This window comes from Otolemur garnettii, unplaced genomic scaffold (assembly GCF_000181295.1).
Source record: "Otolemur garnettii isolate 467f Iridium unplaced genomic scaffold, OtoGar3 scaffold00065, whole genome shotgun sequence".
Lineage (NCBI taxonomy): Eukaryota > Metazoa > Chordata > Mammalia > Primates > Galagidae > Otolemur > Otolemur garnettii.
Genome location: NW_003852460.1, coordinates 7445024 through 7469256, shown reverse-complemented (window position 1 = coordinate 7469256; position 24233 = coordinate 7445024). Strand labels below are relative to the sequence as shown.

The following is a 24233-nucleotide window of genomic DNA, read 5'->3' as shown; positions in this document are numbered from 1 at the left end:
GAAGGACACTACTAGCTTTGCTGCACAGAACAGAATCAAATGCGGGCAGAAATGTGCACCACTGTCCCCAAGAGCTGCACTCTGCCCAGGCCTTTTCTGAACCACTTGTGTTACAGCTCTGAAGCCCCAGCTCCCTGAGGTGACAGCTCCTAGCTGTGAACCTCAGTGTTGAAAGACAGCAATGGAGCCACTGTTCCCTGTTGTTCCTTTCTACCACCTCTATGGCCTCACCTGAGACCCAGGTTGGGGCATGGAGACCAGGTGACATGGGTCCCACCATCTTGCCTGGCCTGTGTGCAGACATGTGAACCACTGGGTGGGCCCCAAGGTACTGGCCATCTTTAAGAACAACAGAGAAGGAGTTTTCTGTACTCACAAAATGCCCACATGGATCTGGGGGTCTTCACTACTGCACGTGTCCCCGTAGGCACATTCCTCCGCATCTTCACTCCTAAACACAATGGAATATCCACTCGCTGACATTCCAAAGGGAACAGATTACCCTACGCAGGAGCTTGCTCGTCTTAATAGAGAGCTCCATTAAATTGCAACATAAATAAAGACATTAAGCAGCTGAAAGGACATGGCAGGTCCCCATCCATTGGGGTATCTCATACTGCTGTTTCTTATGTCATTTTATTTTTTTTCTTTAATTTTAAGAAAATACCACAGCTCGGCACCCGTAGCACAGTGGTTACTGTGCCAGCCACATACACCAAAGCTGGCTGGTTCAAACCCAGTCCGGTCCAGCTAAACAACAATGACAACTGCAACAAAAAATAACTGGACATTGTGGTAGGTGCCTGTAGTCTCAGCCACTTGGGAGGCTGAGTTAAGAGAATCATTTGAGCCCAAGAATTTGAGGTTGCTATGAGCTATAATGCCACGGCACTCTACTGAGGGTGATAAAGTGGGACTCTGTCTCTAAAAAAAAATAATAACAACTTTGAGCTAGGTGTGGTGGTTCATGCCTATCATCCCAGCACTTTGGAAAACCAAGAGGGAAGGATCACTCGAATCTAGGAGTTGGAATCTACAGAGAACTATGATCACACTACTGCACTCCAGCCCGGGTGCAGAGCAAGACTCTGTCTCTTAAAAAAGAAGGAAGGGAAGGAGGGAAGGGAGGGAGGACGGAAGGAAGGCAGGCAGGCTCTCTGTATACCTTTCAAAGCCACATGTGATAAGCAGGGAAATGCTCAAAAATTAACTTTAAAAAAAAATTAGCAGAGTGGTGCCTGTGGCTCAAAGGAGTAGGGCGCCGGCCCCATATGCCGGAGGTGTGCAGGTTCAAACCCAGCCCTGGCCAAAAATTGCAAAAAAAAGAAAAAGGTTTGCAATAAGTGAAATGATCCTAGAACTACAGAGTGAGAGCCCACATCCAAATGCCACATAAAAGCCAGAGGAGTTTGCTTTCTCTAAGGCCCAACCTCCCAAAGTTGAAAGAAGGTAAAAAAAAAATTCCTCCTCTGGATAAAGAAAAAAAGCTTCAATATATAAAAGTTTCAGTAGAGACCCTTTCTGCACTTGACAATGACCTTGTAGTAAGACACAGTAAGATTACTCTCTAACCTTTTGGTTAGGGGTTCAAATACCCCGCTGTCGCTTGCCAGTGAATAATCTGACAGACATGCAGAGATGCGGCGCGCTCTTCTCTCCAGCCTCTTGGCACCATCTTCTCGAAGAGTCACTGCTGCAAATAAGCATCATACCCAGGGTCAGGAGATGACACCGTGGAGGCTGGGGACCTCTACGTTAGAGCACATACTAGGTCACTAAGTATTTCAGAGACACGCCATGATGCTCACATACACATACCCTGAACTTATTTTATTATAATATCAAAAAATTGAAGAAATAGACTTCTGGCTACTTCTTCAAGAGCTTTTAAGGTGTCTGGAAAGACACCTGAATTTATAAATCTCTTTCCACCCGCTTAATGAGCACAGAGAATATAGATGGTAGAAAGAAGTCCCTTTCACCATGAAAAGGGCTCTCGTCCCCAGTACACGGTGAAAGAAATGCCAGCCCAAGTGGGGACAGCAGCTGTGCTTTCCATGAGGTAGTATTTCTTATTCCTTCCTTTATGCTATTTGGTATTTGCCATATTTACACAATAAAATACTGCTTTTATAATCAGAAAAAAAGTTTAATTTACCATCTACACCCTAACAAAATTTAGTGACCTTCAAAGCAGAGGACACAGTTGGACCCAGACTCATCCTTTGAAAACATCTCAGAGATCTATGGCCCTCAGGGGAAGACACAGGGCTCAGACTGGCTGTCTTGGTAATTGCAGTATCCTTCCAGGCTCCCAGGGGCCAAATTTGCTCCCAGAACTGATTTCCTGGGACAGAATGCCACTGCTACTGGGCAGCTTATTTTTTGTTTCATATCTATTTTAATCAACAGCCAAAGATAACCACTGAGAGCTTCCTTTTTAACATTTCACCAACTCTTTCTACCTGTTACGTCCCAGCAATAAGCTCCTTTCAACAACTTATAAAAATGTGCAGGCTCGGCGCCTATAGCTCAACCGGCTAAGGCGCTAGCCATGTACACCTAAGGTGGCGGGTTCGAATCCCCAGCCCGGACCCGCCAAACAACAATGACGGCTGCAACCAAAAAATAGCCGGGCGTTGTGGCGGGCGCCTGTGGTCCCAGCTACTTGGGAGGCGGAGGCAGGAGACTCGCTTGAGCCCAGGAGTTGGAGGTTGCTGTGAGCTGTAATGCCATAGCACTCTACCCAGGGGGACAGCTTGAGGCTCTGTCTCAAAAAAAAAAAAAAAAAAAAAAATGTGCACATGATCTTTCTACGCTAAATGTGGGCATGTGCACAGAAGTCCTACTGCTTCACAGAGGGACACACACGGTTAGAACACAACTAAGACCGGCAGTGCCACTCAGCATCACCCTGCCATCACAAGGCCTGCCAGTAACAATAGGCATTCCTCTGTGGTCTCTGCACTTCTCTTTGGCTATCTAAGCTCTATAAATTCCAAGCTTTGGCATCTGTACATTCCTAAGTTGAGGGAAATGATGAGTCCATGGATGGCCATCTCTCTTTTCCACCAAATTATCATTCGCGACAATTAAACACAGATATGTTGAACAGAATATAAAACAGATGGCCTGTGGCCATTGGTCTTATAGTCACCTGGAGACACAAGCAAACCTTCTAAATCTGCAATGCCAAGCCCGGGGGAATTATCTGCTTCTCTCCCTGTCACCCTGGAATGGAAGCTGGTTTTCAAATTGTAGGATAGAACTCCCAAGGCCAGCCCTCCTCTTCCTTCTTGCCATGTGCAGGGACCCCAAATCCCTGGCCCTGAATTACAAATGGAACCTTCCACTCTGCTGAATCAATCCCCAGCAAACAAAATCGACCACTACTCCTTCCATTCCCCATCCTGACACTCAGCATAGTTCCCAGATGTAGCTTGAAATGCCTCCAAGGAAACAGCGATAAGTAACAATCCTAGGCGCCTGTAGCTAACCGGAGCTGGTGGTATAATTCTGACCATGCCTCCCTCTCATCTTTATGATAGATATCAATGAAGAAAGAAAGGAAATTAAAGAATTAATCCTCATCAAGCCTGGGTTGAGTCACCAAATTCACAGAGCAAAAGGAAGCTGGAGTTGCTGAGAGGAAACACTGTCCTAGGGTAGAAGAACGCAGTGAAGATCCCACAGGACACATCCCCAGGGTCTGCTCTTGGGCTTCAAGGCAATGAGGTTGACCATGGGGAGAAATGCCAATGAAGCAAGACATAAAAAACTTTCACTCATTTATTTAAAAAGTCTCTGAGCTGCTCATCATTACAGATAGACACTAAGTCCCAAGGACATGAACACTGTTTGATAAAAAGGAAAAATATACAATGAAAATCACCTTGTAGACAAAGCTGCAAGTTGGCATATTAAAATAATAAACAAGGCCAAGCACAGTGGCTCACACCTGTGATCACAGAACTCTGGGAGTCGGAGGCGGGTGGATCGCCTGAGCTTAAGAGTTTGAGACCAGCCTGAGCAAGAGGGAGACCCTGTCTCTAAAAATAGCCAGGCATTGTCTGGGGCAAAAGAATCACTTGAGCCCAAGAGACTAAGTTTGCTGTGAGCTATGACACTTCAGCACTCTAAGGAGGGTGACAAAGTAAGACTCTGTCTCACAAGAAAAAAAAAAAGAAAAGAAAATAATAAACACCATGAAATTTTGGAAACAAATACACAGAAGGAATAGACAACTAAAGTTTTTAGTAGTCATTATGAATATTATTGAAGTAACAATGATAATGACAATTGACAAGTTACATCAAAGTAAAGCTAGAAGATACACCCTTCTTGGACACACTCTAACCACCCTAAACACATCAATTCACGGCATAAAGATGTGCCCACAGCCTGAGCAACAAAGGTGTGGGGGGAGGGGATTCCAAGGCCACTTACGGTAAATGTTTCTGTCGAGCAGCATGAGAAGAGATAAAGAGAAAAAGAAAAAGCATAAAGTGAAAAACCTGTGGAATTTAAGCCAACAGTTTTTTTTTTAACAGAGTATGAACATAATAAAACATCAATAAATAGATGAGTAAAGTGAACATTTTTACAGATTCTGATTAGCAAATACTAATGGGTAGATGAAAATAGGAAAGTCTTTCAAAATCATGACACATCTGACTTAAAATCCAAGGAAGACAAAACTAGTAAAACTGTAAAAAATGTTCTAGATTACAGCACATTACCCACCCCTGTCCTGCTTTCTATCCCCTCTGATTGATGTTTAAACCCAATAGAAGAAATAATTCAAAGCTTGCTTTGAAGGTTTGGGCAATTCTGATTTTTAATTTTACTAAAATTTTATCTTCTTAAAGTTTGCTGGGGGCTCACCTTAGCCTGTACCATTTCTAACATGACTGATAAATGACAGGGTAGGGTAATATGATGAGTACCAAGATTCAACTTTATGAAGCTACCATGACTCTGGCCTCAGGAGTTCCCACAAGCATTGAGAGAAGCAAGGAGCCCCTGTATCCATGCCTTCATCTTAGCCCTCTGGAAGGACCCAACAAAACCCATTAATGTAAGGACATAAGTCAGTGTGCCCTTAGAACAATGTCTTACAAAAATACACCACAAGGCGGCAGTATCATTTAAAAACCCACCACAACTGTCATATAAGAATTCACCACCAGATGTCAGTGTAACACAAGAATTCACAACCAACATCATGCTAAAATCCACCACCAGATGGTAGTGCAACATCAGAATTCACCACTAGCATCATATACAAATCCAATACCAGATGGCAGTGTCACACAAGAATTCACCAATGTCATACAATAATCTACCTTGTCTAAACATGCATTCAAATGTGCCCCAGTCTAAGCAGTATGAACCAATAATGTCTACCACAGAATGCGAACGAAAAATTACAGTATCAGGATCAGAAATTAAGTCTGCTCTTCTTCCTTCCAACCTATTTTTCCCTGGCCCAAAGTGGCCTTTGAGCCTTTTTCATGCATAAGCAGACTGATATTTTTAACTCTCATCCTTAAAAGACAAGTGGGTGGGAAAGGAGAGAAGGGAAACTAAGAGGAAAGTAAGCTTAAGCAATGACAGATGTGTAGTTCAATCCTTATTGTGTATTTTCTGAATGAAAAAAGTGAAATGGAGCAAAGACTCTGTGATTATAAAGAATAAAGCAAATAAAGGTTACCTGTATGTGAGAATTACAGAAACCGTGTATATGGGGATATCAAAGCATGTTTGCAAACACAGAGGAAAAGACACTGAAATAATAGAGATGCCAGAAAGCCCTGAGGCAGCTCCAGAATATAACTGCCTCTGGCTATACCTGTTAAGTGCTCACAGATTACTGTTTTATAGATAGATCAATCCATAGACCAATCAGTCTATTTTTCAATCTACCCATTGGCCTATCTCTCAATCTCTTCATTGATCTATCTTCTGGGAAACAGAATGGTGGTGAATGGAGGAAACCATTGTCAAGGGCAGGGAAGGTAAGACTCAGCCAAGTCCAGGGATGTGTACATCCAGCAGTCGACAGGACAGGGAAAAGATCTCGGTCTGGGTTTTGTATTCTAGTTTTATTTCTACCCTTTGTTGCATAAATACTCAATAGTATGTTACCAGAGTTGCTCAGCCTCAGCATCACTGACACTTTGGGCTAGATCATCTTTGTTGTGGAACTGTACTGTGCACGGTAGAATGCTTACCAGCATACCTTGGCCTCTACTCACTAAATGCTTGTAGCAAAACCTCCCTTCCCCCAGTTGTGACAACCAAAAATGTCTCCAGACATTACCAACAGTTCCCAAGGGGCAGGAGGCAAAAAACTCCTGGTTGAGATCCAACATAGCAGCCAGGATCTATACAAATTATCTAACATTTGACTAGATGGAGCATCTAAAACATTTTTGCTGTGAAAATAGTTCATTAAATGAGCTGAACTTCAGGAATGGGAGAGCTTGTTCTTGATCCTCTTTAAATTGAAAGAAGCTGGACAGCGCCTGTGGCTCAGTGAATAGGGCGCTGGCCCCATATATGGAGGGTGGTAGTTCATTGGTCATTTCTATCAAATCAATTTCCCTAGTAGGCTGCAAACCCAGCCCCAGCCAAATTGCAACAAAAAAAAATAGCCAGGTGTGCTGGCGTGTGCCTGTAGTCCCAGCTCCTTGGGAGGCTGAGGCAAGAGAATCACCTAAGCCCAAGAGCTGGAGGTTGCTGTGAGCTGTGACACCACAGCACTCTACCAAGGGCAACAAAGTGAGACTCTGTCTCTAAAATAAATAAATAAATAAAATAATAATAAATTGAAAGAAGTTAAACTTGCCAGGTGTTGGCTCAGAAACACACATGAGGTCAATATTCTCTCAAACTATAGTTTGGTTTTCTTAGCGAGCTATAAGCTGAAAGATTGTGGCATCAAGGAGGAGCTGAATTAACACCAACCTCATAGATGAAGCTCCATGTTTTGAAGACTACTAGAGAATTTGAAGACTACTAGAGAAATTGATTTGATAGAAATGACCAATGCCCACAGGTACATCTTTTGAAATTACACAATTGTTTTCACTTCTACATTTGAAAGAGTAACATTCTTCAAAACTATGAGAGGCTGGGTGCAGTGGCTCATGCTTATAGTCCCAGTACTATGGGAGGCTGAGCGGGGAGGATAACTTGAGGCCAGGAGTTTGAGATCAGCCTGGACAACATAGGAGGTTTTGTCTTTACAAAAAAAGAAAGAAAGAAAGAAAGAAAAATTAGCCAGGCATGGTGGTGGGAGCCGTAGTCCCAGCTACTCAGGAGGGTGAGGCAGGAGCATCACTTGAGCCCAGGAGTGAGGTTGCAGTGAGCTCTGATGATGCCACGGCACTCCAGCCTGAACAACAGAGAAAAACCCTATCTCAAAAACATTTTTTTAAAAAATGGAGGACAAAAAATAAAGAGATGAAGTCAAAGCAACAAAGGAAGTAGAGATTCCTACTGGGCTACCACTACACAGCAGTCCACTAAAGGTCTTAGGCAGGCAAACACAGAACGTCCCGTGTTGGCACACAGCTTGCAGATTCACTAAGGCACTAATACATCTTCATCATCCTCTGAATGTGGAAGACTGTGTGGGCCTTACCCTAGTTTTAAATAATTAAGTACATTCCAAAAACCAAAAAAATACATAGAAAATACTGTGTGAATTTCAGTTGTCTTTCCCCAACATAGATTAGAAAGACTAGAGCAGATGTATTCCTAATCTCACCAAATAGTCCTAAATTTAGAGCTCACTATGTACCCAAAAAGCCAGCCAGAATCAATATGGTTATACACCATTTCTTCCCTGGATTGAAATCTTGCTTCCCAGGAGGACCTATTAACACTTACGTCCACCCATGGGAGCCCCGGCCAATTGGGGTCCTCGTTCGTGTGGTCCTTCCCCATCCCCAGGGAATCCGCGAGGCTGAAGGGACACCGTGGCCTGCAAATCTTCGTCCCCCAAAGCAGAGGCCTGAGCCCGCAGTCTGTCCAGGGTACCCAGGCCTGGCACCTCAAAACCATCCGTCAACTGCGCCAGAGGCGAGTCCCGGGAGGCCGGGAGGAAAGGTGTGTCCAAGGGTGAGCTTGGGGGCGACAAAGAGGACAGGGATGAGCGGGAGGATAGCGATGCCAGGGACTGGGGTGTGTCCAAGGACCGCCTTTGCTTGTGGAGGCCAGAGTGGCTCGGGGGGTCTGGGAAGGGGGCATCCCGTCCCAGGTAGTCGAAGGGGATGAGGTCGAAGCGCAGGACCTGGCCGCACTCAGCGTCGGCCTTCTCGTACTGTGGGAGGCCGTAGATGTCGGTGAAGCTGATGGAACTCAGGGAACCGCGGCTGGAGGCAAGTGAACCTCGGCTGGAGGCCAGGGACCCACGGCTACTCCCAGAGGACATCGTCAGGGTGCTGGCAGACAGGCTGAAACGACAGAGCCCCGCGATCTTAGAGACACCGCAGCCTACACCCCGAGCAGAGCAGCAGGCGGCCTCACACTCCAGTGGACTGAGCACATCTCTAACCCCCGTGGGCATCTGAAGTGGAGCCTTCAGTGAGACTTCCTTTGTTTCTTTAGATTGATGGTAGAGAGCAGAGGGCAACAGCAAAGACTGGTGTCTGAATTCAAATCCCAGCTCAAATGAACATTAGTGGGGCACACCTGCTCAAGTTACTCTATCTCTCTGAGCCACCCTTGCTCCCTGGGGACTGGGGTGACAACAGTTCCCACCTGACCACATTGTTAGGAGGTATAATTGAGAAAATAATGCAGATAAATCCCTCTACGCTATGCTTCCCACTGCAGTAAGTACAGCTATTCTGGAGCATCTAGATCTTACTCATCTTAAAGATATTCATATCCTTAAAAAAATAATTAAAAATGTGGGCATGTATACATGCACACTCCTGAAGCTATTGATGAAATTACAAAATCCTTGGATAGATTTGACTTCAGGCTTGCTATTTATTCTGAAGCCAAATTTGATGCTCCTCATATTCCTTGAATCGTACGTGCCTTAGTATCTTAAAAATCTAAAGTATCCACTTTTCCATTCTGTGTTTAACACCACTTCAGGTTCCACATTCCAGTAGGACAAACTCCAAGCTAAAAAGTGCTGCGAACTTCATGCACATGTCACTGTAACATGATGATCCAGTGCAGGTTTCTCTTTTAAAGGAATCCACCCACCTTTTCAACTGGGACTGGAGATAGGATGCTAAGCGGGTGGCTTCTTCTAGCTGCATAAGCAGACAATTTCTTTTTTCCTGAAGGAGAATCCTGTGGGAAAAAAACCAGATAATTAGTGGATTTGAAAGATAGGCAGCATATTTTCATAACAAGACACTCAACTATAAACTCCCACAATTGATTTTGGTTGGCATGACTAACAATTCTAAAAGTATCTGGGCCCTCAGTACTAAGATAACAGGCTGTTTTTATCCTGTTTGAAAAATATATCTCTGGCCCCTGGAGCAGGGCCTGCCACACTGTGGAAGCTCAATCCATGGGAGTGAGTGGGTGGGTGAACCACGGCAGATGGATGGATGGGTGTATGGATGAGTAGGTGGCTAAACGGCTGGGTAGGTGGGTGTTGTGGATGGGAAGATTGGTGGATAGAGTAACAGATGACTAGCCTAGAAAACAGGTTCAAATGCAGAGCATGTAGGATTTCTTGGAACAAATCAGATTCCCTCTTCCTAGGCCCCCTTCTAGGCAAAAGTAAATGCAATTCTAAAATCTACAGAATTAAAAAATTAGAAACAAAATAGTAGCTTTGGCTGTCTCAAGGTCATGAGGTTAGAAGTAATTTTTTCCTTCTGTTTGCTTTTTTCCACTTTATAATTTTCTAGAATAAACATTTTCCCCCATTCCATCAAGCCTACCACCTAGAATAGAACTGGCATGTATAAGCACACTTAATAAACAGCTGTAGAGTGAGTACAGGAATAAATACATTTGTCTCTAGAATATAACACTCCTTGCTTACAAACCCAAACAATGGCATTATAACATCGGGCCACAGTAGACGCCCTTAAAACATTATTCTTTGTACCAACAGGGAGGAGGGAATGTCAAGAGAAAACCAGAAATAGACAGGCAACCGGGGCAGCCCGAGATTCAGAGTCCCACTTTGCCCACTCACAAGCTGTGTGGCCTTGGACAAATGTCTTGCCCTCTCTGAGCCATTAGTTTCATTACCTATAAAAATGGAGTCCACAATTTTTAGCTTAGAGAACTAATGCTGCACAAATAATATATAGCAAATAACAAGTGATAGACAGAGAATATCTCTCACCAATAAAGAAAATGGATATATCCCTGACATTTAGAAGGAAGATAAGCCTGTCTGAATTTGAGTGACAAACCATCAATTCTAATGTGTCTTTGTTTCTCTCAGATGCTAAGAGAACTCCAAATAGTGCCATATGAAGCTCTGCTGGCATGACAGTAAAATGTGCCCTGCTCCTTTATACTCTGGTTCAGGGGACCCCAATATCTTCCACTCCAACAAATATTGGTATAACTAAAGCCACTACCCAAATGACTTTTATCCGATTTTTTTAAGTTAAATATCATGTATTAAAACTGATGGTTTTCCTAATTTTTTTTTTCAGAGTCTCAAGCTGTCACCCTTGGTAGAGTGCTGTGGCATTACAGCTCACAGCAACTCAAACTCTTGGGCTTAAGTGAATCTCTTGCCTCAGCCTCCCAAGTAGCTGGGACTACAGGCACCCACCACAATGCCCAGCTATTTTTTTGTTGTAGTTGTCATTGTTGTTTAGTTGGCTAGAGCCAGGTTTGAACCCACCAGCCTCGTGCATATGGCTGGCGCCGTAACCACTGTGCTATGGGCACAGAGCCTAAAAAACTGATGGTTTTCTAAGTGTGGTCCAGAGACCCCCTTGGGATCCCAAGGCTTACAGGGCTCTTGTGACGGACCCTCTTCTAGCTGCATAGCCATAGGCAACAAGCTCCTTACAAATCCCTCTAGATGACCTATCACGGCAGGCTGAATGCCCCAGCATTACCCAAGGCTCTAAACAGAGTGATAGAAATATAAAACAATACCCCTCATTTCACTACATTTTTTTGTTTCAAAAAAGTTATCAGTCATAAAAATGTTATTCATATTAACACATAATGGGGATTTTATTGTTATCTTTAGTAATTAATTTTTTTTTTTTTGAGACAGAGCCTCAAGCTGTCCCCCTGGGTAGAGTGCTGTGACATCACGCTCACAGCAACCTCCAACTCCTGGGCTCAAGCGAGTCTCCTGCCTCCGCCTCCCAAGTAGCTGGGACCACAGGCGCCCGCCACAATGCCTGGCTATTTTTTGGTTGCAGCTGTCATTGTTGTTTGGCAGGTCCGGGCTGGATTCAAACCCACCACCTTAGGTGTGTGTGGCTGGCGCCTTAGCCACTTGAGCCACAGGTGCCGAGCCTAGTAAATAAATATTTAAAGAATTTCTCAGTGCTAATTTCTTAATCAGTAAATACTGACAATTAAGTCCACATAAACAAAAGCTCTCTTTGGTTCTCAGTAATTTCAACACTGGAAGATGGTCCTTTTAGGAACCGGAAATTTTGAGAACAGCTGTAATGAAGTTTAATGAGTAGAATTTTCTAAGATTCTACTTACATATAATATTTTAAATTTTATGGAAAACATTTTAACTAATATGTTATACAAATGAAAATAACTTTTAAAAAGCAATTCTAAAGTTCTCGAGTGGATTTTTGTATGTCACACCAGAAGAGCTGTATAAACTTATAGAAGGCACAGACAGTGCTACCGAGCACTTCATAAAGCCAGCCACTTTGCATGTCTCATCTCATTGCTTACTACTCATTTGATTCTATCCCTACTTTACAGATGAGGAAAATGGCACTCAAGAAGTAAAAGAACCTTGCCTCAACTATGCAAGTTCAAAGCTGGTCAAGTTGGCTTGAAACCAAAGCCAAGCCAGGTTGCCAAGATGTTGCCCTGCCCCACCTCCTGCTATGTGATTCGGCTGTCAGTATGTGTACACTGAGGGGCTTCCAAACCCACTCCCAGTACAACACTCTCATTACCACAGGGACACTATTAGGTCACAGAGGATTCTAGGGGCAGGGACAACACCAGCAGAGCATGTCCTATTGTAAACACCAATCAGACCCAGAAAGAGATTTGTTGTAGGGAATTTGCCCAAGCTTAGTACAAGGCTTTTTTCTTAATGTTTTTTCATAAATTCCGAACAAATCTGAATTTTATTAGCTCAAATTCCAAATTAATAAAATCTAAATTGAGTTCTTACTGATAATTGGCTCCACTCTTGAGTGACCAAGGTAGGCTTTCCAACACATTACTACATCCATCCATGCACTCTCTATTTTCATATATAGTACATGTAGACACATTTTTATGTATAGTACAATTTCAGATTGTCTTTAGTCATGACATCTAAAATCTGGAACATATATTGCTAAAACAGGAGTCTTAACTATCTGCCTTACTATTGTACACATTTTTCCAACAAAAAAGGGACTGGGTGCCTGTAGCTAAGTGGTTAGAGCACTAGACACATGAACTGGAGCTGGTAGGTTTGAACCAGCCCGGGGCCTGCTAAACAACAATAAAAATTAGCCGGGCATTGTGGCAGGTGCCTGTAGTCCCAGCTGCTAGGGAGGCTGAGGCAAGAGAATTGCTTGAGCCCAAGAGTTTGAGGTTGCTGAGATCTATGACACAACCGGCTTCTACAGAGAGTGACAAAGTGAGACTTTGTCGCAATTAAAAAAACAAAGAGGGGCGGCGCCTGTGGCTCAAAAGGGTAGGGCACTGGCCCCATATGCCAGAGGCGGCAGGTTCAAACCCAGCCCTGGCCAAAAACTGCAAATAAATAAACAAAGAAGGAAAAGAAAAGGGCCTTAGGTTAAACCTTCGCAGAAAACTGGCCAGGGCTCAACCCCCAAAGTAGATAGCCTGTGCCCCTACTTCAAAAGAGATGAACTTCAAAGAATGTTAAGAACCATTGCTATAAAGAGAAGTCTAAAAGACAAGCTAACAGATAAAGAAAATATAAAGCCTAATTTATTGTCTTTATTTCCTTTAGATAAAGTACTTTATTATAAAGAGGTCACTAAATTGTGAAGGAAAATATGATTCCATGGTTAACAAAATACAAATCTCTGCTTTTTGATAGAACTTTCATTTTCATAATCAGTCTCATATTAATATTAAAAGTATTTGTCTTTGGAGAGAGAAATTCTCAGGATGGCATCTCACAATAGAGCCCTGACGTTCTCTGTTGACCACCAGCATCTTGCATAAGAGCCCACTACACCCTAACTCCAGCCAAACAACAAAGGGTGTTATTTGTTAAGTCTTGACTGAAACCATCTGAACGCTGGGGCGTTAGTCCATGCCTGTTCCCATATCCCTGGGAGATGTGCACTGAGTGGTCCTACACATCCAATCTCCCTCCAAAGATACCAGCCAGAGGCTCAGTGCCCGTAGCTCAGTAGTTAGGGCACTGGCCAAATACACCGAGGCTGGCAGCTTGGAACCCAGCCTGGGCCAGCTAAGCAACAATGACAACTGCAACAGAAAAATAGCTCGGCGTTGTGGCGGGCACCTGTAGTCCCAGTTACTTGGGAAGCTGAGGCAAGAGAATTGCTTAAGCCCAAGAGTTTGAGGTTGCTGTGAGGTGTGATGTCATAGCACTCTACCAAGGGTGACACAGTCAGACTGTGTCTCAAAAAAAATAAATAAGTAAAAGATACCAGCCAGAGCAGAGCACACGCCTGTTATGTGTCCTCAGCCACTGGCAGGAGGCTTGAGGCCTGACCAGGATCTGCAGCTCTCCAACCCACAGTGACACTCACTATCTACCTGGCACTTGCCATTTGACAATGATGATACTGAAGCTGAGAGGGGCAAATTGATGGCCCCGGTTGTACAACTGCCATATCTCAGTCTTAAGATGCAAAATCAGTCCCTTCCCACCTGGCCCATACTGGGTCTCCTTCTAAACCCCCAGCCTATGCCAGAGGAAGCCTCCTACTATGTGGTCCCACACATCTAATCTTCAGTCACTCCTCAAATGAAGGGAAGTGATATGGAGAGATGGGCCCTGCATCCACCTGGCACAGGGTGCTAAGAGCTAGTGGAGCACCACCTCCTCACAGTGCAGCAGAGGTCACAGACAGATGCTCCCAGGAAAAAAGTGCTGAGTGTGAAAGTGCTTAGCACATGTGTATGCTCCTCCTTCACCCAGGTCATTTAGCAGTAGATTCAGGAAACACGCCTGGGTCAATTTGATCCGGTTAGGAGCTGAGTGACCGGACTCAGCACCTGGGCTGGTCCCACCAGACACTCCCGTCTCTGTCAAAGCTGGTCTGGGTTTGGTGTCCCAGCATCTGGTAACCCTGGCTCCACCGGGTCCTGCAGGTTTGTCCCCTAGGACCACAGAACTCGTGCATGCTGGACTGTCACAGTCAGGAGTGTGGGCAGAGACCCTGAGGAACAGACAGCATTTGTGGGACGAAATCCACCCCCTTAATAGAGAACCAACAGAATTCCAGGCCCTCCTACACAGAACCTACACACTAGAACATCAAAGACAGAAGAGAAGGTAATGTTTAACTAAAAATAACACAAACGCACAAGAGCACAGAAGAAAATTTCAGTTGTATACTCCCTTTTCAGACTCAGAATCAGCTCTCAGTTTATTCTGAGTGGGTGGACAGGGCATGCTGTCACCTCAGGCAAAATCTGACTCAGTCTCTGAACACCGTGGTGTGCCCCCCAACCAAGGCGGCTGGGAGCCCCTCATGCTAAGCCAGAGTCATCGGCCAAAAAGATCACCAATGACTAGCCAAGCATAATACCCCACAGACACTGAGGACAATTATGTGATGTGATGAGATACTAGTTATAGGAGCATCTGAACAGATGATGTCATTCAGGTGTCCACTGCACTCTAAGTAGAGAATGCTGAGATGGAGCCAGTGCACCAACATGTGAGGGGGATCACCCGAGCTTGGCAGGGATCCACAGATAAACTTCTATCAGCTGTTAAGTGTGGACAGCAGACCCAGCCTTTGACACAATCTGAGATCACACACAGCACATGGAAACCAGGACATGTGGCACACGATGAAAGGTGGAACAACTTGGTGCTAAAGAATACAAAAGATACCACATAGGCTTCAAATGCCGAGAGCAATGAGAAAGCCTTGAGGCAAAGGAAAAAGGCCCACACCAGACTTACTGCGCAAAAGAAAAAGAAGGCTTTCCCGGTTGGTATCAAAGTCAGAGATAAAAGTAGTAGGTACCCGTTCCCAACACTGCCATGTCAGCAAAAGGGACTGCCCCAGGCAGCAGAGTCCCCTCTAGAGCTGCAGCACCACCTACCTCCCCACCTTCTTGCGTGTAGCCCCAGCCTGCTCCAGGCCTGTCCTGCAAATGCTCACATGCGGAGGAAGCACTAGACACCTACAGGACGGAGGGTGGGCTGCAGGCAGGGTGCACTGTTTTCCCCGGCTCCTTCCCCTTTTGCCATCACCTCTCGCTTCTGAGCAAGCACCAGGATCGTCACGGAGGGGGGCAGCTGGCTCCCTGCAAGAATGCAGCACTCTCCTGTGAGGGAGAGCTCCCAGCCTCCCCCCAGCCTCTACTTGGCAATGGGCCACAGCTGCCAGGCTGAGTCATAATCACGACCCTCCTCGGCCCCACACAAGCCCACCCACCCTGCCCACCTCTCCGTAGCGCCCTGCGCAGATGTGGCCCGTGCGCGCTGTAGCTCGTCCTCTAGCCGCCTGCGCTCCTGCTCCAGGCGGCCCACGTCCTCCGCCGAGCGCCGCTGCTGGATGATGAGCTGCAGGTCTTGGAGCAGGGCTTCCTTCTCTTTGATGAGCTGCAGCCGGTCCCTGTCGGCCTCCGCCATGCCGGGCCAGGACTCGTTTTCAAGCTGGGCCAGCTGCTGCTGGATGTTCGAAACTCTGAGAGAGAGAGGGAGAGGGAGAGAGAAACAGGAAAATGAACAGATTGAAAAATCCATCTTCACACATTCTCAGCACTGTCGCTCAGATTCTGTATACTCACTCCGCACCTAGTGAGCCTTAAACTTAAGAGGATTTGAAAATGGATGGTCATAATATTGGTGCATAATCTCCCTTAACTTGAGATCCAAGGTGATAATAACATCATGCCTGTTTTAAAGAACTGCCAGAAAGCCTAGCGGCCCTCAGTGCACCCATACTCTGGGCTGCTGCATCCCATCTCCCCACCCAATCTCATCAGTTGCCAATCTCATCAGTGCTGCAGGCTTCCTGCCTTCTTGGCTATGCATAACTGCTGACAGCAACCTTGAGAAAATAACAAGAGACAAACAGATTCATTAACTCAGCTTCTAAAGAGAGCCTCTGAAACTCAATGCTCCAGGTTTTCTGGTTTTGTGAGCTTCTCCCTGCATCAGAGTGCAGAGATCAAGTACTCAACAAAAGGTGAGCACATGGAAAAGTGAACACACACTCCTGCAAATACATGGAGAGGCAGCCCCCTGAGCCTGGATGTTGGTGTGAGATAATCCAGACGGACGCAAACCAGTCAACCTCACCAAAAGCACTGGCACTATAACCCTTAAGGAGAGAAAAAAAACTCTTGTCAGTTTCCATGCCCCTAAATTTCTAAGTGTTTGCTGGGCCAAACAGACACTTTTTGTGTCCTGAGGTGTTGCTAAATGCAGATGAAGTGAAATAGCCCCCAAACAAAATCCAAACACCTCTCTGAGGTCACAGAGAGCAGTGACAGAGGAAGGGCTAGGCACGTACAGACACAGCCCTAAAGCCCCTAAGCTAGCAATCCTCAAAGTAGGGTCCCCAGACTAGCAGTCTCAGGAGCTTGTTATAAATCCAAGTCTCAGGTCCCACCCTAGACCTGCTGAATCCAATACTCTGGGAACAGAGTCCACCAATCTGGGTTGTGACAAACCCTCCAGGTGCTAGGTGCTTCTGATGCACGTTCATGTTAGATACCAACTGCTCTCAAGACACAGCTGCCTCCCCTGCAGCCTGGCTTGGTGGTTGCTAATTGACCTTGGTGTTCTTAGGGGTTTGCACTGGGCACTGCTGTAATGCTCCTCACTAAAACAGGCATGGCAACTGCAGGGCCAGAGTGGTCCTGAGACTACCCCCTCCTGTGCCCAGGTGCATGGTGCTAATAAAGGCTGGCTTCCTGCCTGCTGGGTCCTCAGAATTCTTCTCAACACTGTGCTCCATGTGGATACCCCCAATTGACTGGCCTTGCACATGTTAAAACCTGATGCTCAGCCCTGCACCAGGCCAGGCTCCACCTAAACTAGACAGACATGAGCACAAGGATTCATCAGCCTGGCTGAAGGATGGGGCACATCTCCTTCTCTAGGTTATCAAACCAGTCGGAAAACTCACAGGAAAAGAAAAGTATATACAAGTTATAGTTTTAATTTATGCACTTTACTCAAGTCCAATTCTCCAAAAAGGTAAAGAAACTAGTTGAATGTCAGTAGCCTTATTAGACAAGTTATTTTCTAACTTAAAACTAATTTCTGGGAAAGTGTTGGAAAATGGTGCCAAATCATGTCACTAAAAAAAACTAATGACACAGGCAGCTGAACAGGGTTAGGAATCCAACTGAGCTTAGGCATCCACCTATGTCTAATTAGTGTAATTAAAATTTATGGCAGTCATATAACTGAAACCCAAGGAAAATATACTCCAAGCAGACCCATCAATAAATAAGTTAGTGCTAAATCAGATATTTCAATTTATCTGACCCAAAGGAAAGTCTATCTCAGCCTAGCTAAAGTCAGACAGATCGTTTTCTACTTATACAAATTGTTATATATTTCATACAGACATATTTTTAAAAGCACTCCTTTTGAGGTTTAAATGTGAGGAGATCAAGATTCCATTAGATGGCTCCGAACCTGGCCCAGGCCAGCTAAACAACTGCAACAAAAAAATAGCCGGGTGTTGTGGCGGATGCCTGTGGGCCCAGCTACTTGGGAGGCTGAGGCAAGAGAATCGCTTAAGCCCAAGAGTTTGAGGTTGCTGTGAGCTGTGACGCCACAGCTCTCTACCAAGGGTGACATAGTGAGACTCTGTCTCAAAAAAAAAAAAAGATTTCATTTGACGCACCTAGCTCTACGTCAGCTGCTGGTCTACAAGGAATTCAAGTTCCAAGGGTGGCAGAAGATCCAATTGTAGATCATGACACCCTTTCTAGGAAAATCTCAAGTAATACACAGCATCAGAAAAAAAAGAATGAAGGGAATAAAATGAATTATAGGAGGGAAAGACAAAGGGCAAGTTTCAAAAGGCCTGCCCACTGTGGGCATGAAGAAACAGAACAGCAGCCAAAATTAAACCATGTACTGTAACTTTCCACAGCTGGCAGGAAAACTATATAAGGACATATGGCAAGGGATGACCTCTGCAGCAGAAACAAAATCTGGACAAGGTTGACCACTTACGACCCATATGGAAATGTGGTTTGAGCTGTGCTGAACTACACAAACGTTTCTGTGCTTAAGAATCGTGTTTTAATAATAAAATTTCACAACAATGCAAACGACCACATGTTCATTTTAGAGCTATATGTGAATCTAGAAGAATGCTGGCATATATTGGAAAGTGTAATTTCTTTCTCTGTCTCTGTACTCTGAGTAGGGACATTTCAGACCTGCTTCAGCTAGGTCTAGAGACGCACATCTGTCTGTTTGTACTGGAAGGCAGAAGCTCTGGAAGGATTCCTTCAATGATAGATGGCTCCTACATCCCCATGGGATAGACAAGACTTTAAAACACTATGCCCTGTCTACCTTGCTGTGGACCAGAAAGGAGCCATCTGCGGGGAGTATCTTTAGTATGTTAGGTTTACTTAAAGAAACAGACTTCCTGGCTGAGGCTAAACACAGATGTACTGAGTTTCGATGTGTCTTCTTCTACATTCCTGCCAAAGGGCTGATCTGCTGGTTGGAACTCCACTGGTGTGAGTGCCATTGTTCCAATTCTGAGTTTTAAAGGAAAAACAATTTCCAGAAAAGCTTTTCTTTGAAATATCATTTCAGTGAAATTAAATACATGGAAGCAAAACAAGGTCATTATTAAAGTTAAAAAATAATAATAATAAAAAACCTTTTCCCAAGATCATTTACAAAGAGAGCTGAGAGAAACCTAAAATTATAAAGGGTTTTTTCCCTACAAGTCAGCTATAGTCTTTAGTGATTCCTGTTTTGATAGGTAATATATTTTATGGCCTGTATGGCACTCTCGCACAAATGCCTTTAAAAGCTTTAAAATATATGTCCCTGTGCCCTGATAGTGAAGAAATGAAAGCAAATGCTCAATCAAGCATCCAGTTTTCATATTTATTATGGAATTTCCAAATTCTAGTCCCTGAGCAGGTCTAACACAGACAGATGTAAAATATGAATCATTTTTCCCTTGTAATTTTTGCCCAAACACCTTTTCTGTTACTCAAGCACCATTAAACCATGAATAGAAACCTGCATTTTTGCTACAGAAATTCTTCAGGTCCTCAAAGTTCACATGGAAATTTTAAATATCATTTGCATTTTTTCTGGGAAAAATATGAATTTTTTTTTATTTTGCAGTCTTACCCTGCCACCTTGTGTAGAGTACTATGGTAACATAGCTCACAGCAACTTCAAACTCTTGGGTTCAAGTGATTCTCCTGCCTCAGCCTCCAGAGTAGCTGGGACTACAGACGCCCACCACAAAACCCAGCTAGTTTTTCTAATTTTAGTAGAGATGGAGTTGTGCTCTTGCTCAGGCTGGTTTCAAACTCCTAAGCTCAAGTGATCCTTCTGCCTCAGCCTCCCAATTAGCTGTGACTACAGGCACCTACCACAGCACCCAGCTAATTTTTCTATTTTTTTTTTTTTTTGAGATGGAGCCTCAAGCTGTCCCCCTGGGTGGTGTGCCGTGGCATTACAGCTCACAGCAAACTCCAACTCCTGGGCTCAAGCGAGTCTCCTGCCTCCGCCTCCCAAGTAGCTGGGACCACAGGCGCCCGCCACAACGCCCGGCTATTTTTTGGTTGCAGCTGTCATTGTTGTTTGGCGGGTCCGGGCTGGGGATTCGAACCCGCCACCTTAGGTGTATGTGGCTGGCGCCTTAGCCGGTTGAGCTATAGGCGCCGAGCCTAATTTTTCTATTTTTAATAGACACAGGGTCTCCCTCTTGCTCAGGTTGGTATCAAACTCCCACCTCGGCCTCCCAGAGTGCTAGGGTTACAGGTATGAGCCACCACACTGGCCCTTCAACTTTTAATAATAAAAATTTCTGAGCCCTGTCAAGAGTAAGCCCCAATAATTTGAATTTATACCTAAAATCTGCTCTCTGCTATATATAATGTCTCATGTTCCTATAAACCTGCTTTCTGGAATAGCAAACAGAACTGCAAGCAACCCACAGTCCCCCCTGATGGTGACTGAGACACATCACAATGCCATATTCTAGGATGTGGTGTCAGGTTACAGCCCCATGCTTTCAGATTTCAATTATGGCTACAGGTTTGATAATTTTTATGCTTTCTCCTAGTTTCCTTTTTGTAAATATCCACTTAAATGGAAAGCACCCTGACTTCACCTTAATGCAATATATTAACATAGCAAAACTGCACTTGTACTTCATAAATATATACAAATAAAAATAAATAAATAAAATTGTCAGCTGAGATTTAAGTCAGAAAAATAATGGAATCATTTTGGGTTATCAAGTATTGATAAACCAGCACCCACTCAACTCTTTGTTGGAAATTCAAGTCTTAACTCTAGACTATGTGGTATAAGAAGGTTCCACTAAGGTGGCTCCCGTAGCTCAGTGGGTAGGGCACCAGCCATAGACACTGAGGCTGGCAGGTTCAAACCCAGCCCAGGCCTGCTAAAACAACAATGACAACTGCAGAAGAAAAAAAAATAGCTGGGCGTTGTGGCAGACACCTGTAGTCCCAGAAGAAAAAAAAATAGCTGGGCGTTGTGGCAGACACCTGTAGTCCCAGTTACTTGCCTCTTACTGAGGCAAGAGAATCACTTGAGCCCACAAGTTTGAGGTTGCTCTGAGCTGTGACCCTATAGCACTCTACCCAAGGTGACAGCTTGAGATTCTGTCTCAAAAAAAAAAAAAAAGAAGAAGAAGAAGAAGGCTCTGCTAATATACTAATACCCTGCCCTGTCTTCAGCTTCTCTGCCCTAACACCTTCTTCCCTTGGAATGCACAGATCTTCAGAGAGCAATCTCTTTGTGAGTGGGGGTGGGGGTGTTGTTTGTTTTTGAGAGAGGGACCTAGGCTGGTCTCAAACTTCTGGGCTCAAGTGATCCTCTTGCCTCAGCTTTGAGTGGCTGGACTACAGAGACATACCATGACACTTGGCCACAGGGCAATTTCTTTAAATAAATAAAAAGCAGAAAATCTACAGCAGGGGTCCTCAAACTTTGTAAACAGGGGGCCAGTTCACTGTCCCTCAGACCCTTGGAGGGCCGGACTGCGGGCCCGGGAAGAGTCAGCTGCTAAGCAGGACAGGCAGAGGCGGCAAAAACACCCAGCGGGCTGAATAAATGTCCTAGGTGGGCCGCATGTGGCTCACGGGCCGTAGTTTGAGGACACCTGGTCTACAAGGCTCTTCACCTTGACCCAAATGGGGAAGGTGGGAGTTACATGGCAAAGATGCTTTTCCTTGTTTCTCACATCTGTCTTCCAACTCCCCAAACCCAGATCCAGTCACTTGAGAAATGAAGGGGAAAAAAATCCACGTGACTGATCAAATTCAACTACAATTATAACACTACACTGATTCCTGACAACTGATGAACAGCAGGACTGATCCTGGCAACAAAAACTAAGACGCAGAGAAACTGGATGGACCAAATGTTTTGTTCTTATCCAGAATGAGTGTTTCTATGGTAACAGCTACAGTTTGTGCACAGTTCTGGAACAAGTGCTCTTAGGTTAAAAATAAGGAGCCATTTGCGTCATTGGGATTGCTTCAAGAAGGCTTGCTCTTTCAACTTCACTTTAAGAAATTCTAAATTTTTTAAACCAGTAATGTGAAAACATTCCTATTATAAGGTCTGCCTTGGGAACCTGAAGAGATGTTCCTGAAGCCAAAGACGGAAGCAGTCCTTTAGTACACTGCATATGACCCAGTGATGAAAACACAAAACTGATCACCACGACAGTGATGGTCTGGTCAGAGAATTCTCTAGAAATCATACCACCACCTGTAATTATGAGTTCCATGTCCATAAACTTCTTTTAAACAGGAATACATATGAAATTCCTCAATGTCCAGAACTGTGTATTTTGATAATTTCCTACATTTTAAAAACAATCTCAAATATAGCTATACAAGGAATGACTTCCCTAAAGTGCATAAACTTTGGAAGTGGCAAAGCACAGCCTGCTCTGCAAAGGGCAGGCACGCATGATGGCTCATTTTATGGGTCAACTTGCCTAGGCTAAAAGATGCCCAGACAGCTGCTAAAACATGATTTCTGGCTGTGTCTGTGAGGATGTTTCTGGGAGAGTTTAGCATTTGAATCAGTGACTGAGTAAAGAAGATCTGCCCTCTCTGACAAGGGCAGGAACCATACAACCCACTGAGAGGTTTATTAGAGCAAAAAAGGTAGAGAAAGGGTGCGTTCTCTTTCTGTTCTTCAGCTGGGACATCCACCTTCTCCTGCCTTTGGATACTGCAGCTCCTGGTTTTCAGGCCTTCAGTCTCCAAGACTTACACCAGTACCACCCACCCCCTGGTTCTCAGGCCTTCTGACTTGGACTAGTTACACCAACAGATTTCCTGGGTCTCCAGCTTGTAGATGGTGGGACTTCCTGGCCTCCAGAATCACATGAGCCAATTCCTGTAATAAGGCAATCTGTCTCCATTCCCTCCCAGCCCCACCCCCCATTCCTACTGGTTCTGTGTCTCTCGAGGACCCTAAATAATACGGTAAGGAAGCCAAACTTTGCAGAGTAAAATGATTTCAGAAATGAGAGCTGGGAGGCTGATATCCAAGGGGGAGGTGGTAGAACCAAAAGACCAAACACTGAATTGTGGAGCTAAAATAATCAAAGTCCACCCGGACAAAAGAAAAGGACACATTATGCTCATAGCCTTGGAATGAAAGAGTGGGAAAGGGCACATTATTCTTTGCTGATGATGCTACAAAAAGCAACATATTCTTTTTTATGCTTTGCTGGGTGGACAGGGTACATGATGCTGTCCTGTGGGTGGGTGGGGGGGACACCACTTTCCCAGTGATGCTCATGAGGGTGTAGGAGCTTGTGTACCAACCTGATCAAAGGGATGGAATGAAAAGTCCTCGGACAGGACCTCAAAGCCATCATGCTGTCTGGCTGTGGTGCTTGTCACCAGGTCCTGGAATGTTAACATCTCTTCTAGATTTAGTTCTTGCCAGAGAACTGCTTGTTGCCACTCTCTTCCCAAGTCTCTCTTGTTCTAATCATGGGCCTCATTCAGAGGCAGCCTGACAAACACTCAGAAAAAGCAATTGTAATAAAATCCCTGATCTGATACATTAACCCTCCCTAACTTTCATCCTCTTTCAACCTGTCTACCAGGATGAGGCAAAGGAGGGGATGGGAGAATAAGGTTGTCCTGACAATGCTACAAGGTGTATAACGTCTAGTGCCCTGCCAGTGCTGCTGGGGATTGTGTGGCTGACAGGTGGGTAGTTTACTAGTTAGGCATGCTCTTCCTTACTGGCCAAGCCTTAACTCTGAGAACCGACTTAGAGGAGATGGGAGACATGCCCAGCCACCACACCAGGGGACCAGAACCCAGAGGGGCTGCTATCGGTGACTTAGTGAACTGTGATCACTACTGAGGATTCCACTGACAAGAATACTTCAGGGGTGTTTCTGAGCAGCTAAAAGTCCATTAAAAGCACCAAATTCATTGTTAAAATCAAGATCTGTCTTCTAAATAATCCTCAATCCTAGCATGAGCCTCTGGAAACTCTCTTTGGGGCCATTTTTCTTTAATCCCAGGCAGAGCACCATCTCTGTCACACTTTCCACAGGCCAGTACAATTTAAAAAAGCAAGTGTGGCTGAGCACAGTGGCTCATGCCTGTAATCCCAGTACTCTGCGAGGCCAACGCAGGTGGATTGCTCACAGGTTTGAGAC

The 24233-nt window shown here is 44.8% G+C and overlaps 1 protein-coding gene across 2 annotated transcripts in view; it reads right to left on the bottom strand.

Moving 5' to 3' along the window:
• The window catches only part of WWC3 (WWC family member 3), a 146305-nt gene that overhangs the window by 19934 nt on the left and 102138 nt on the right, over positions 1-24233 (bottom strand). For both annotated transcript variants that reach the window (XM_003793098.3, XM_023515070.1), the window contains exons 9-13: positions 15780-16022; positions 9229-9318; positions 7897-8462; positions 1573-1693; positions 377-451 (exon numbers count right to left, since the gene is read on the bottom strand). In XM_003793098.3, the coding sequence (XP_003793146.1) occupies positions 377-451; positions 1573-1693; positions 7897-8462; positions 9229-9318; positions 15780-16022 (1095 nt within the window). The remainder of the gene's footprint in view (positions 1-376; positions 452-1572; positions 1694-7896; positions 8463-9228; positions 9319-15779; positions 16023-24233) is intronic.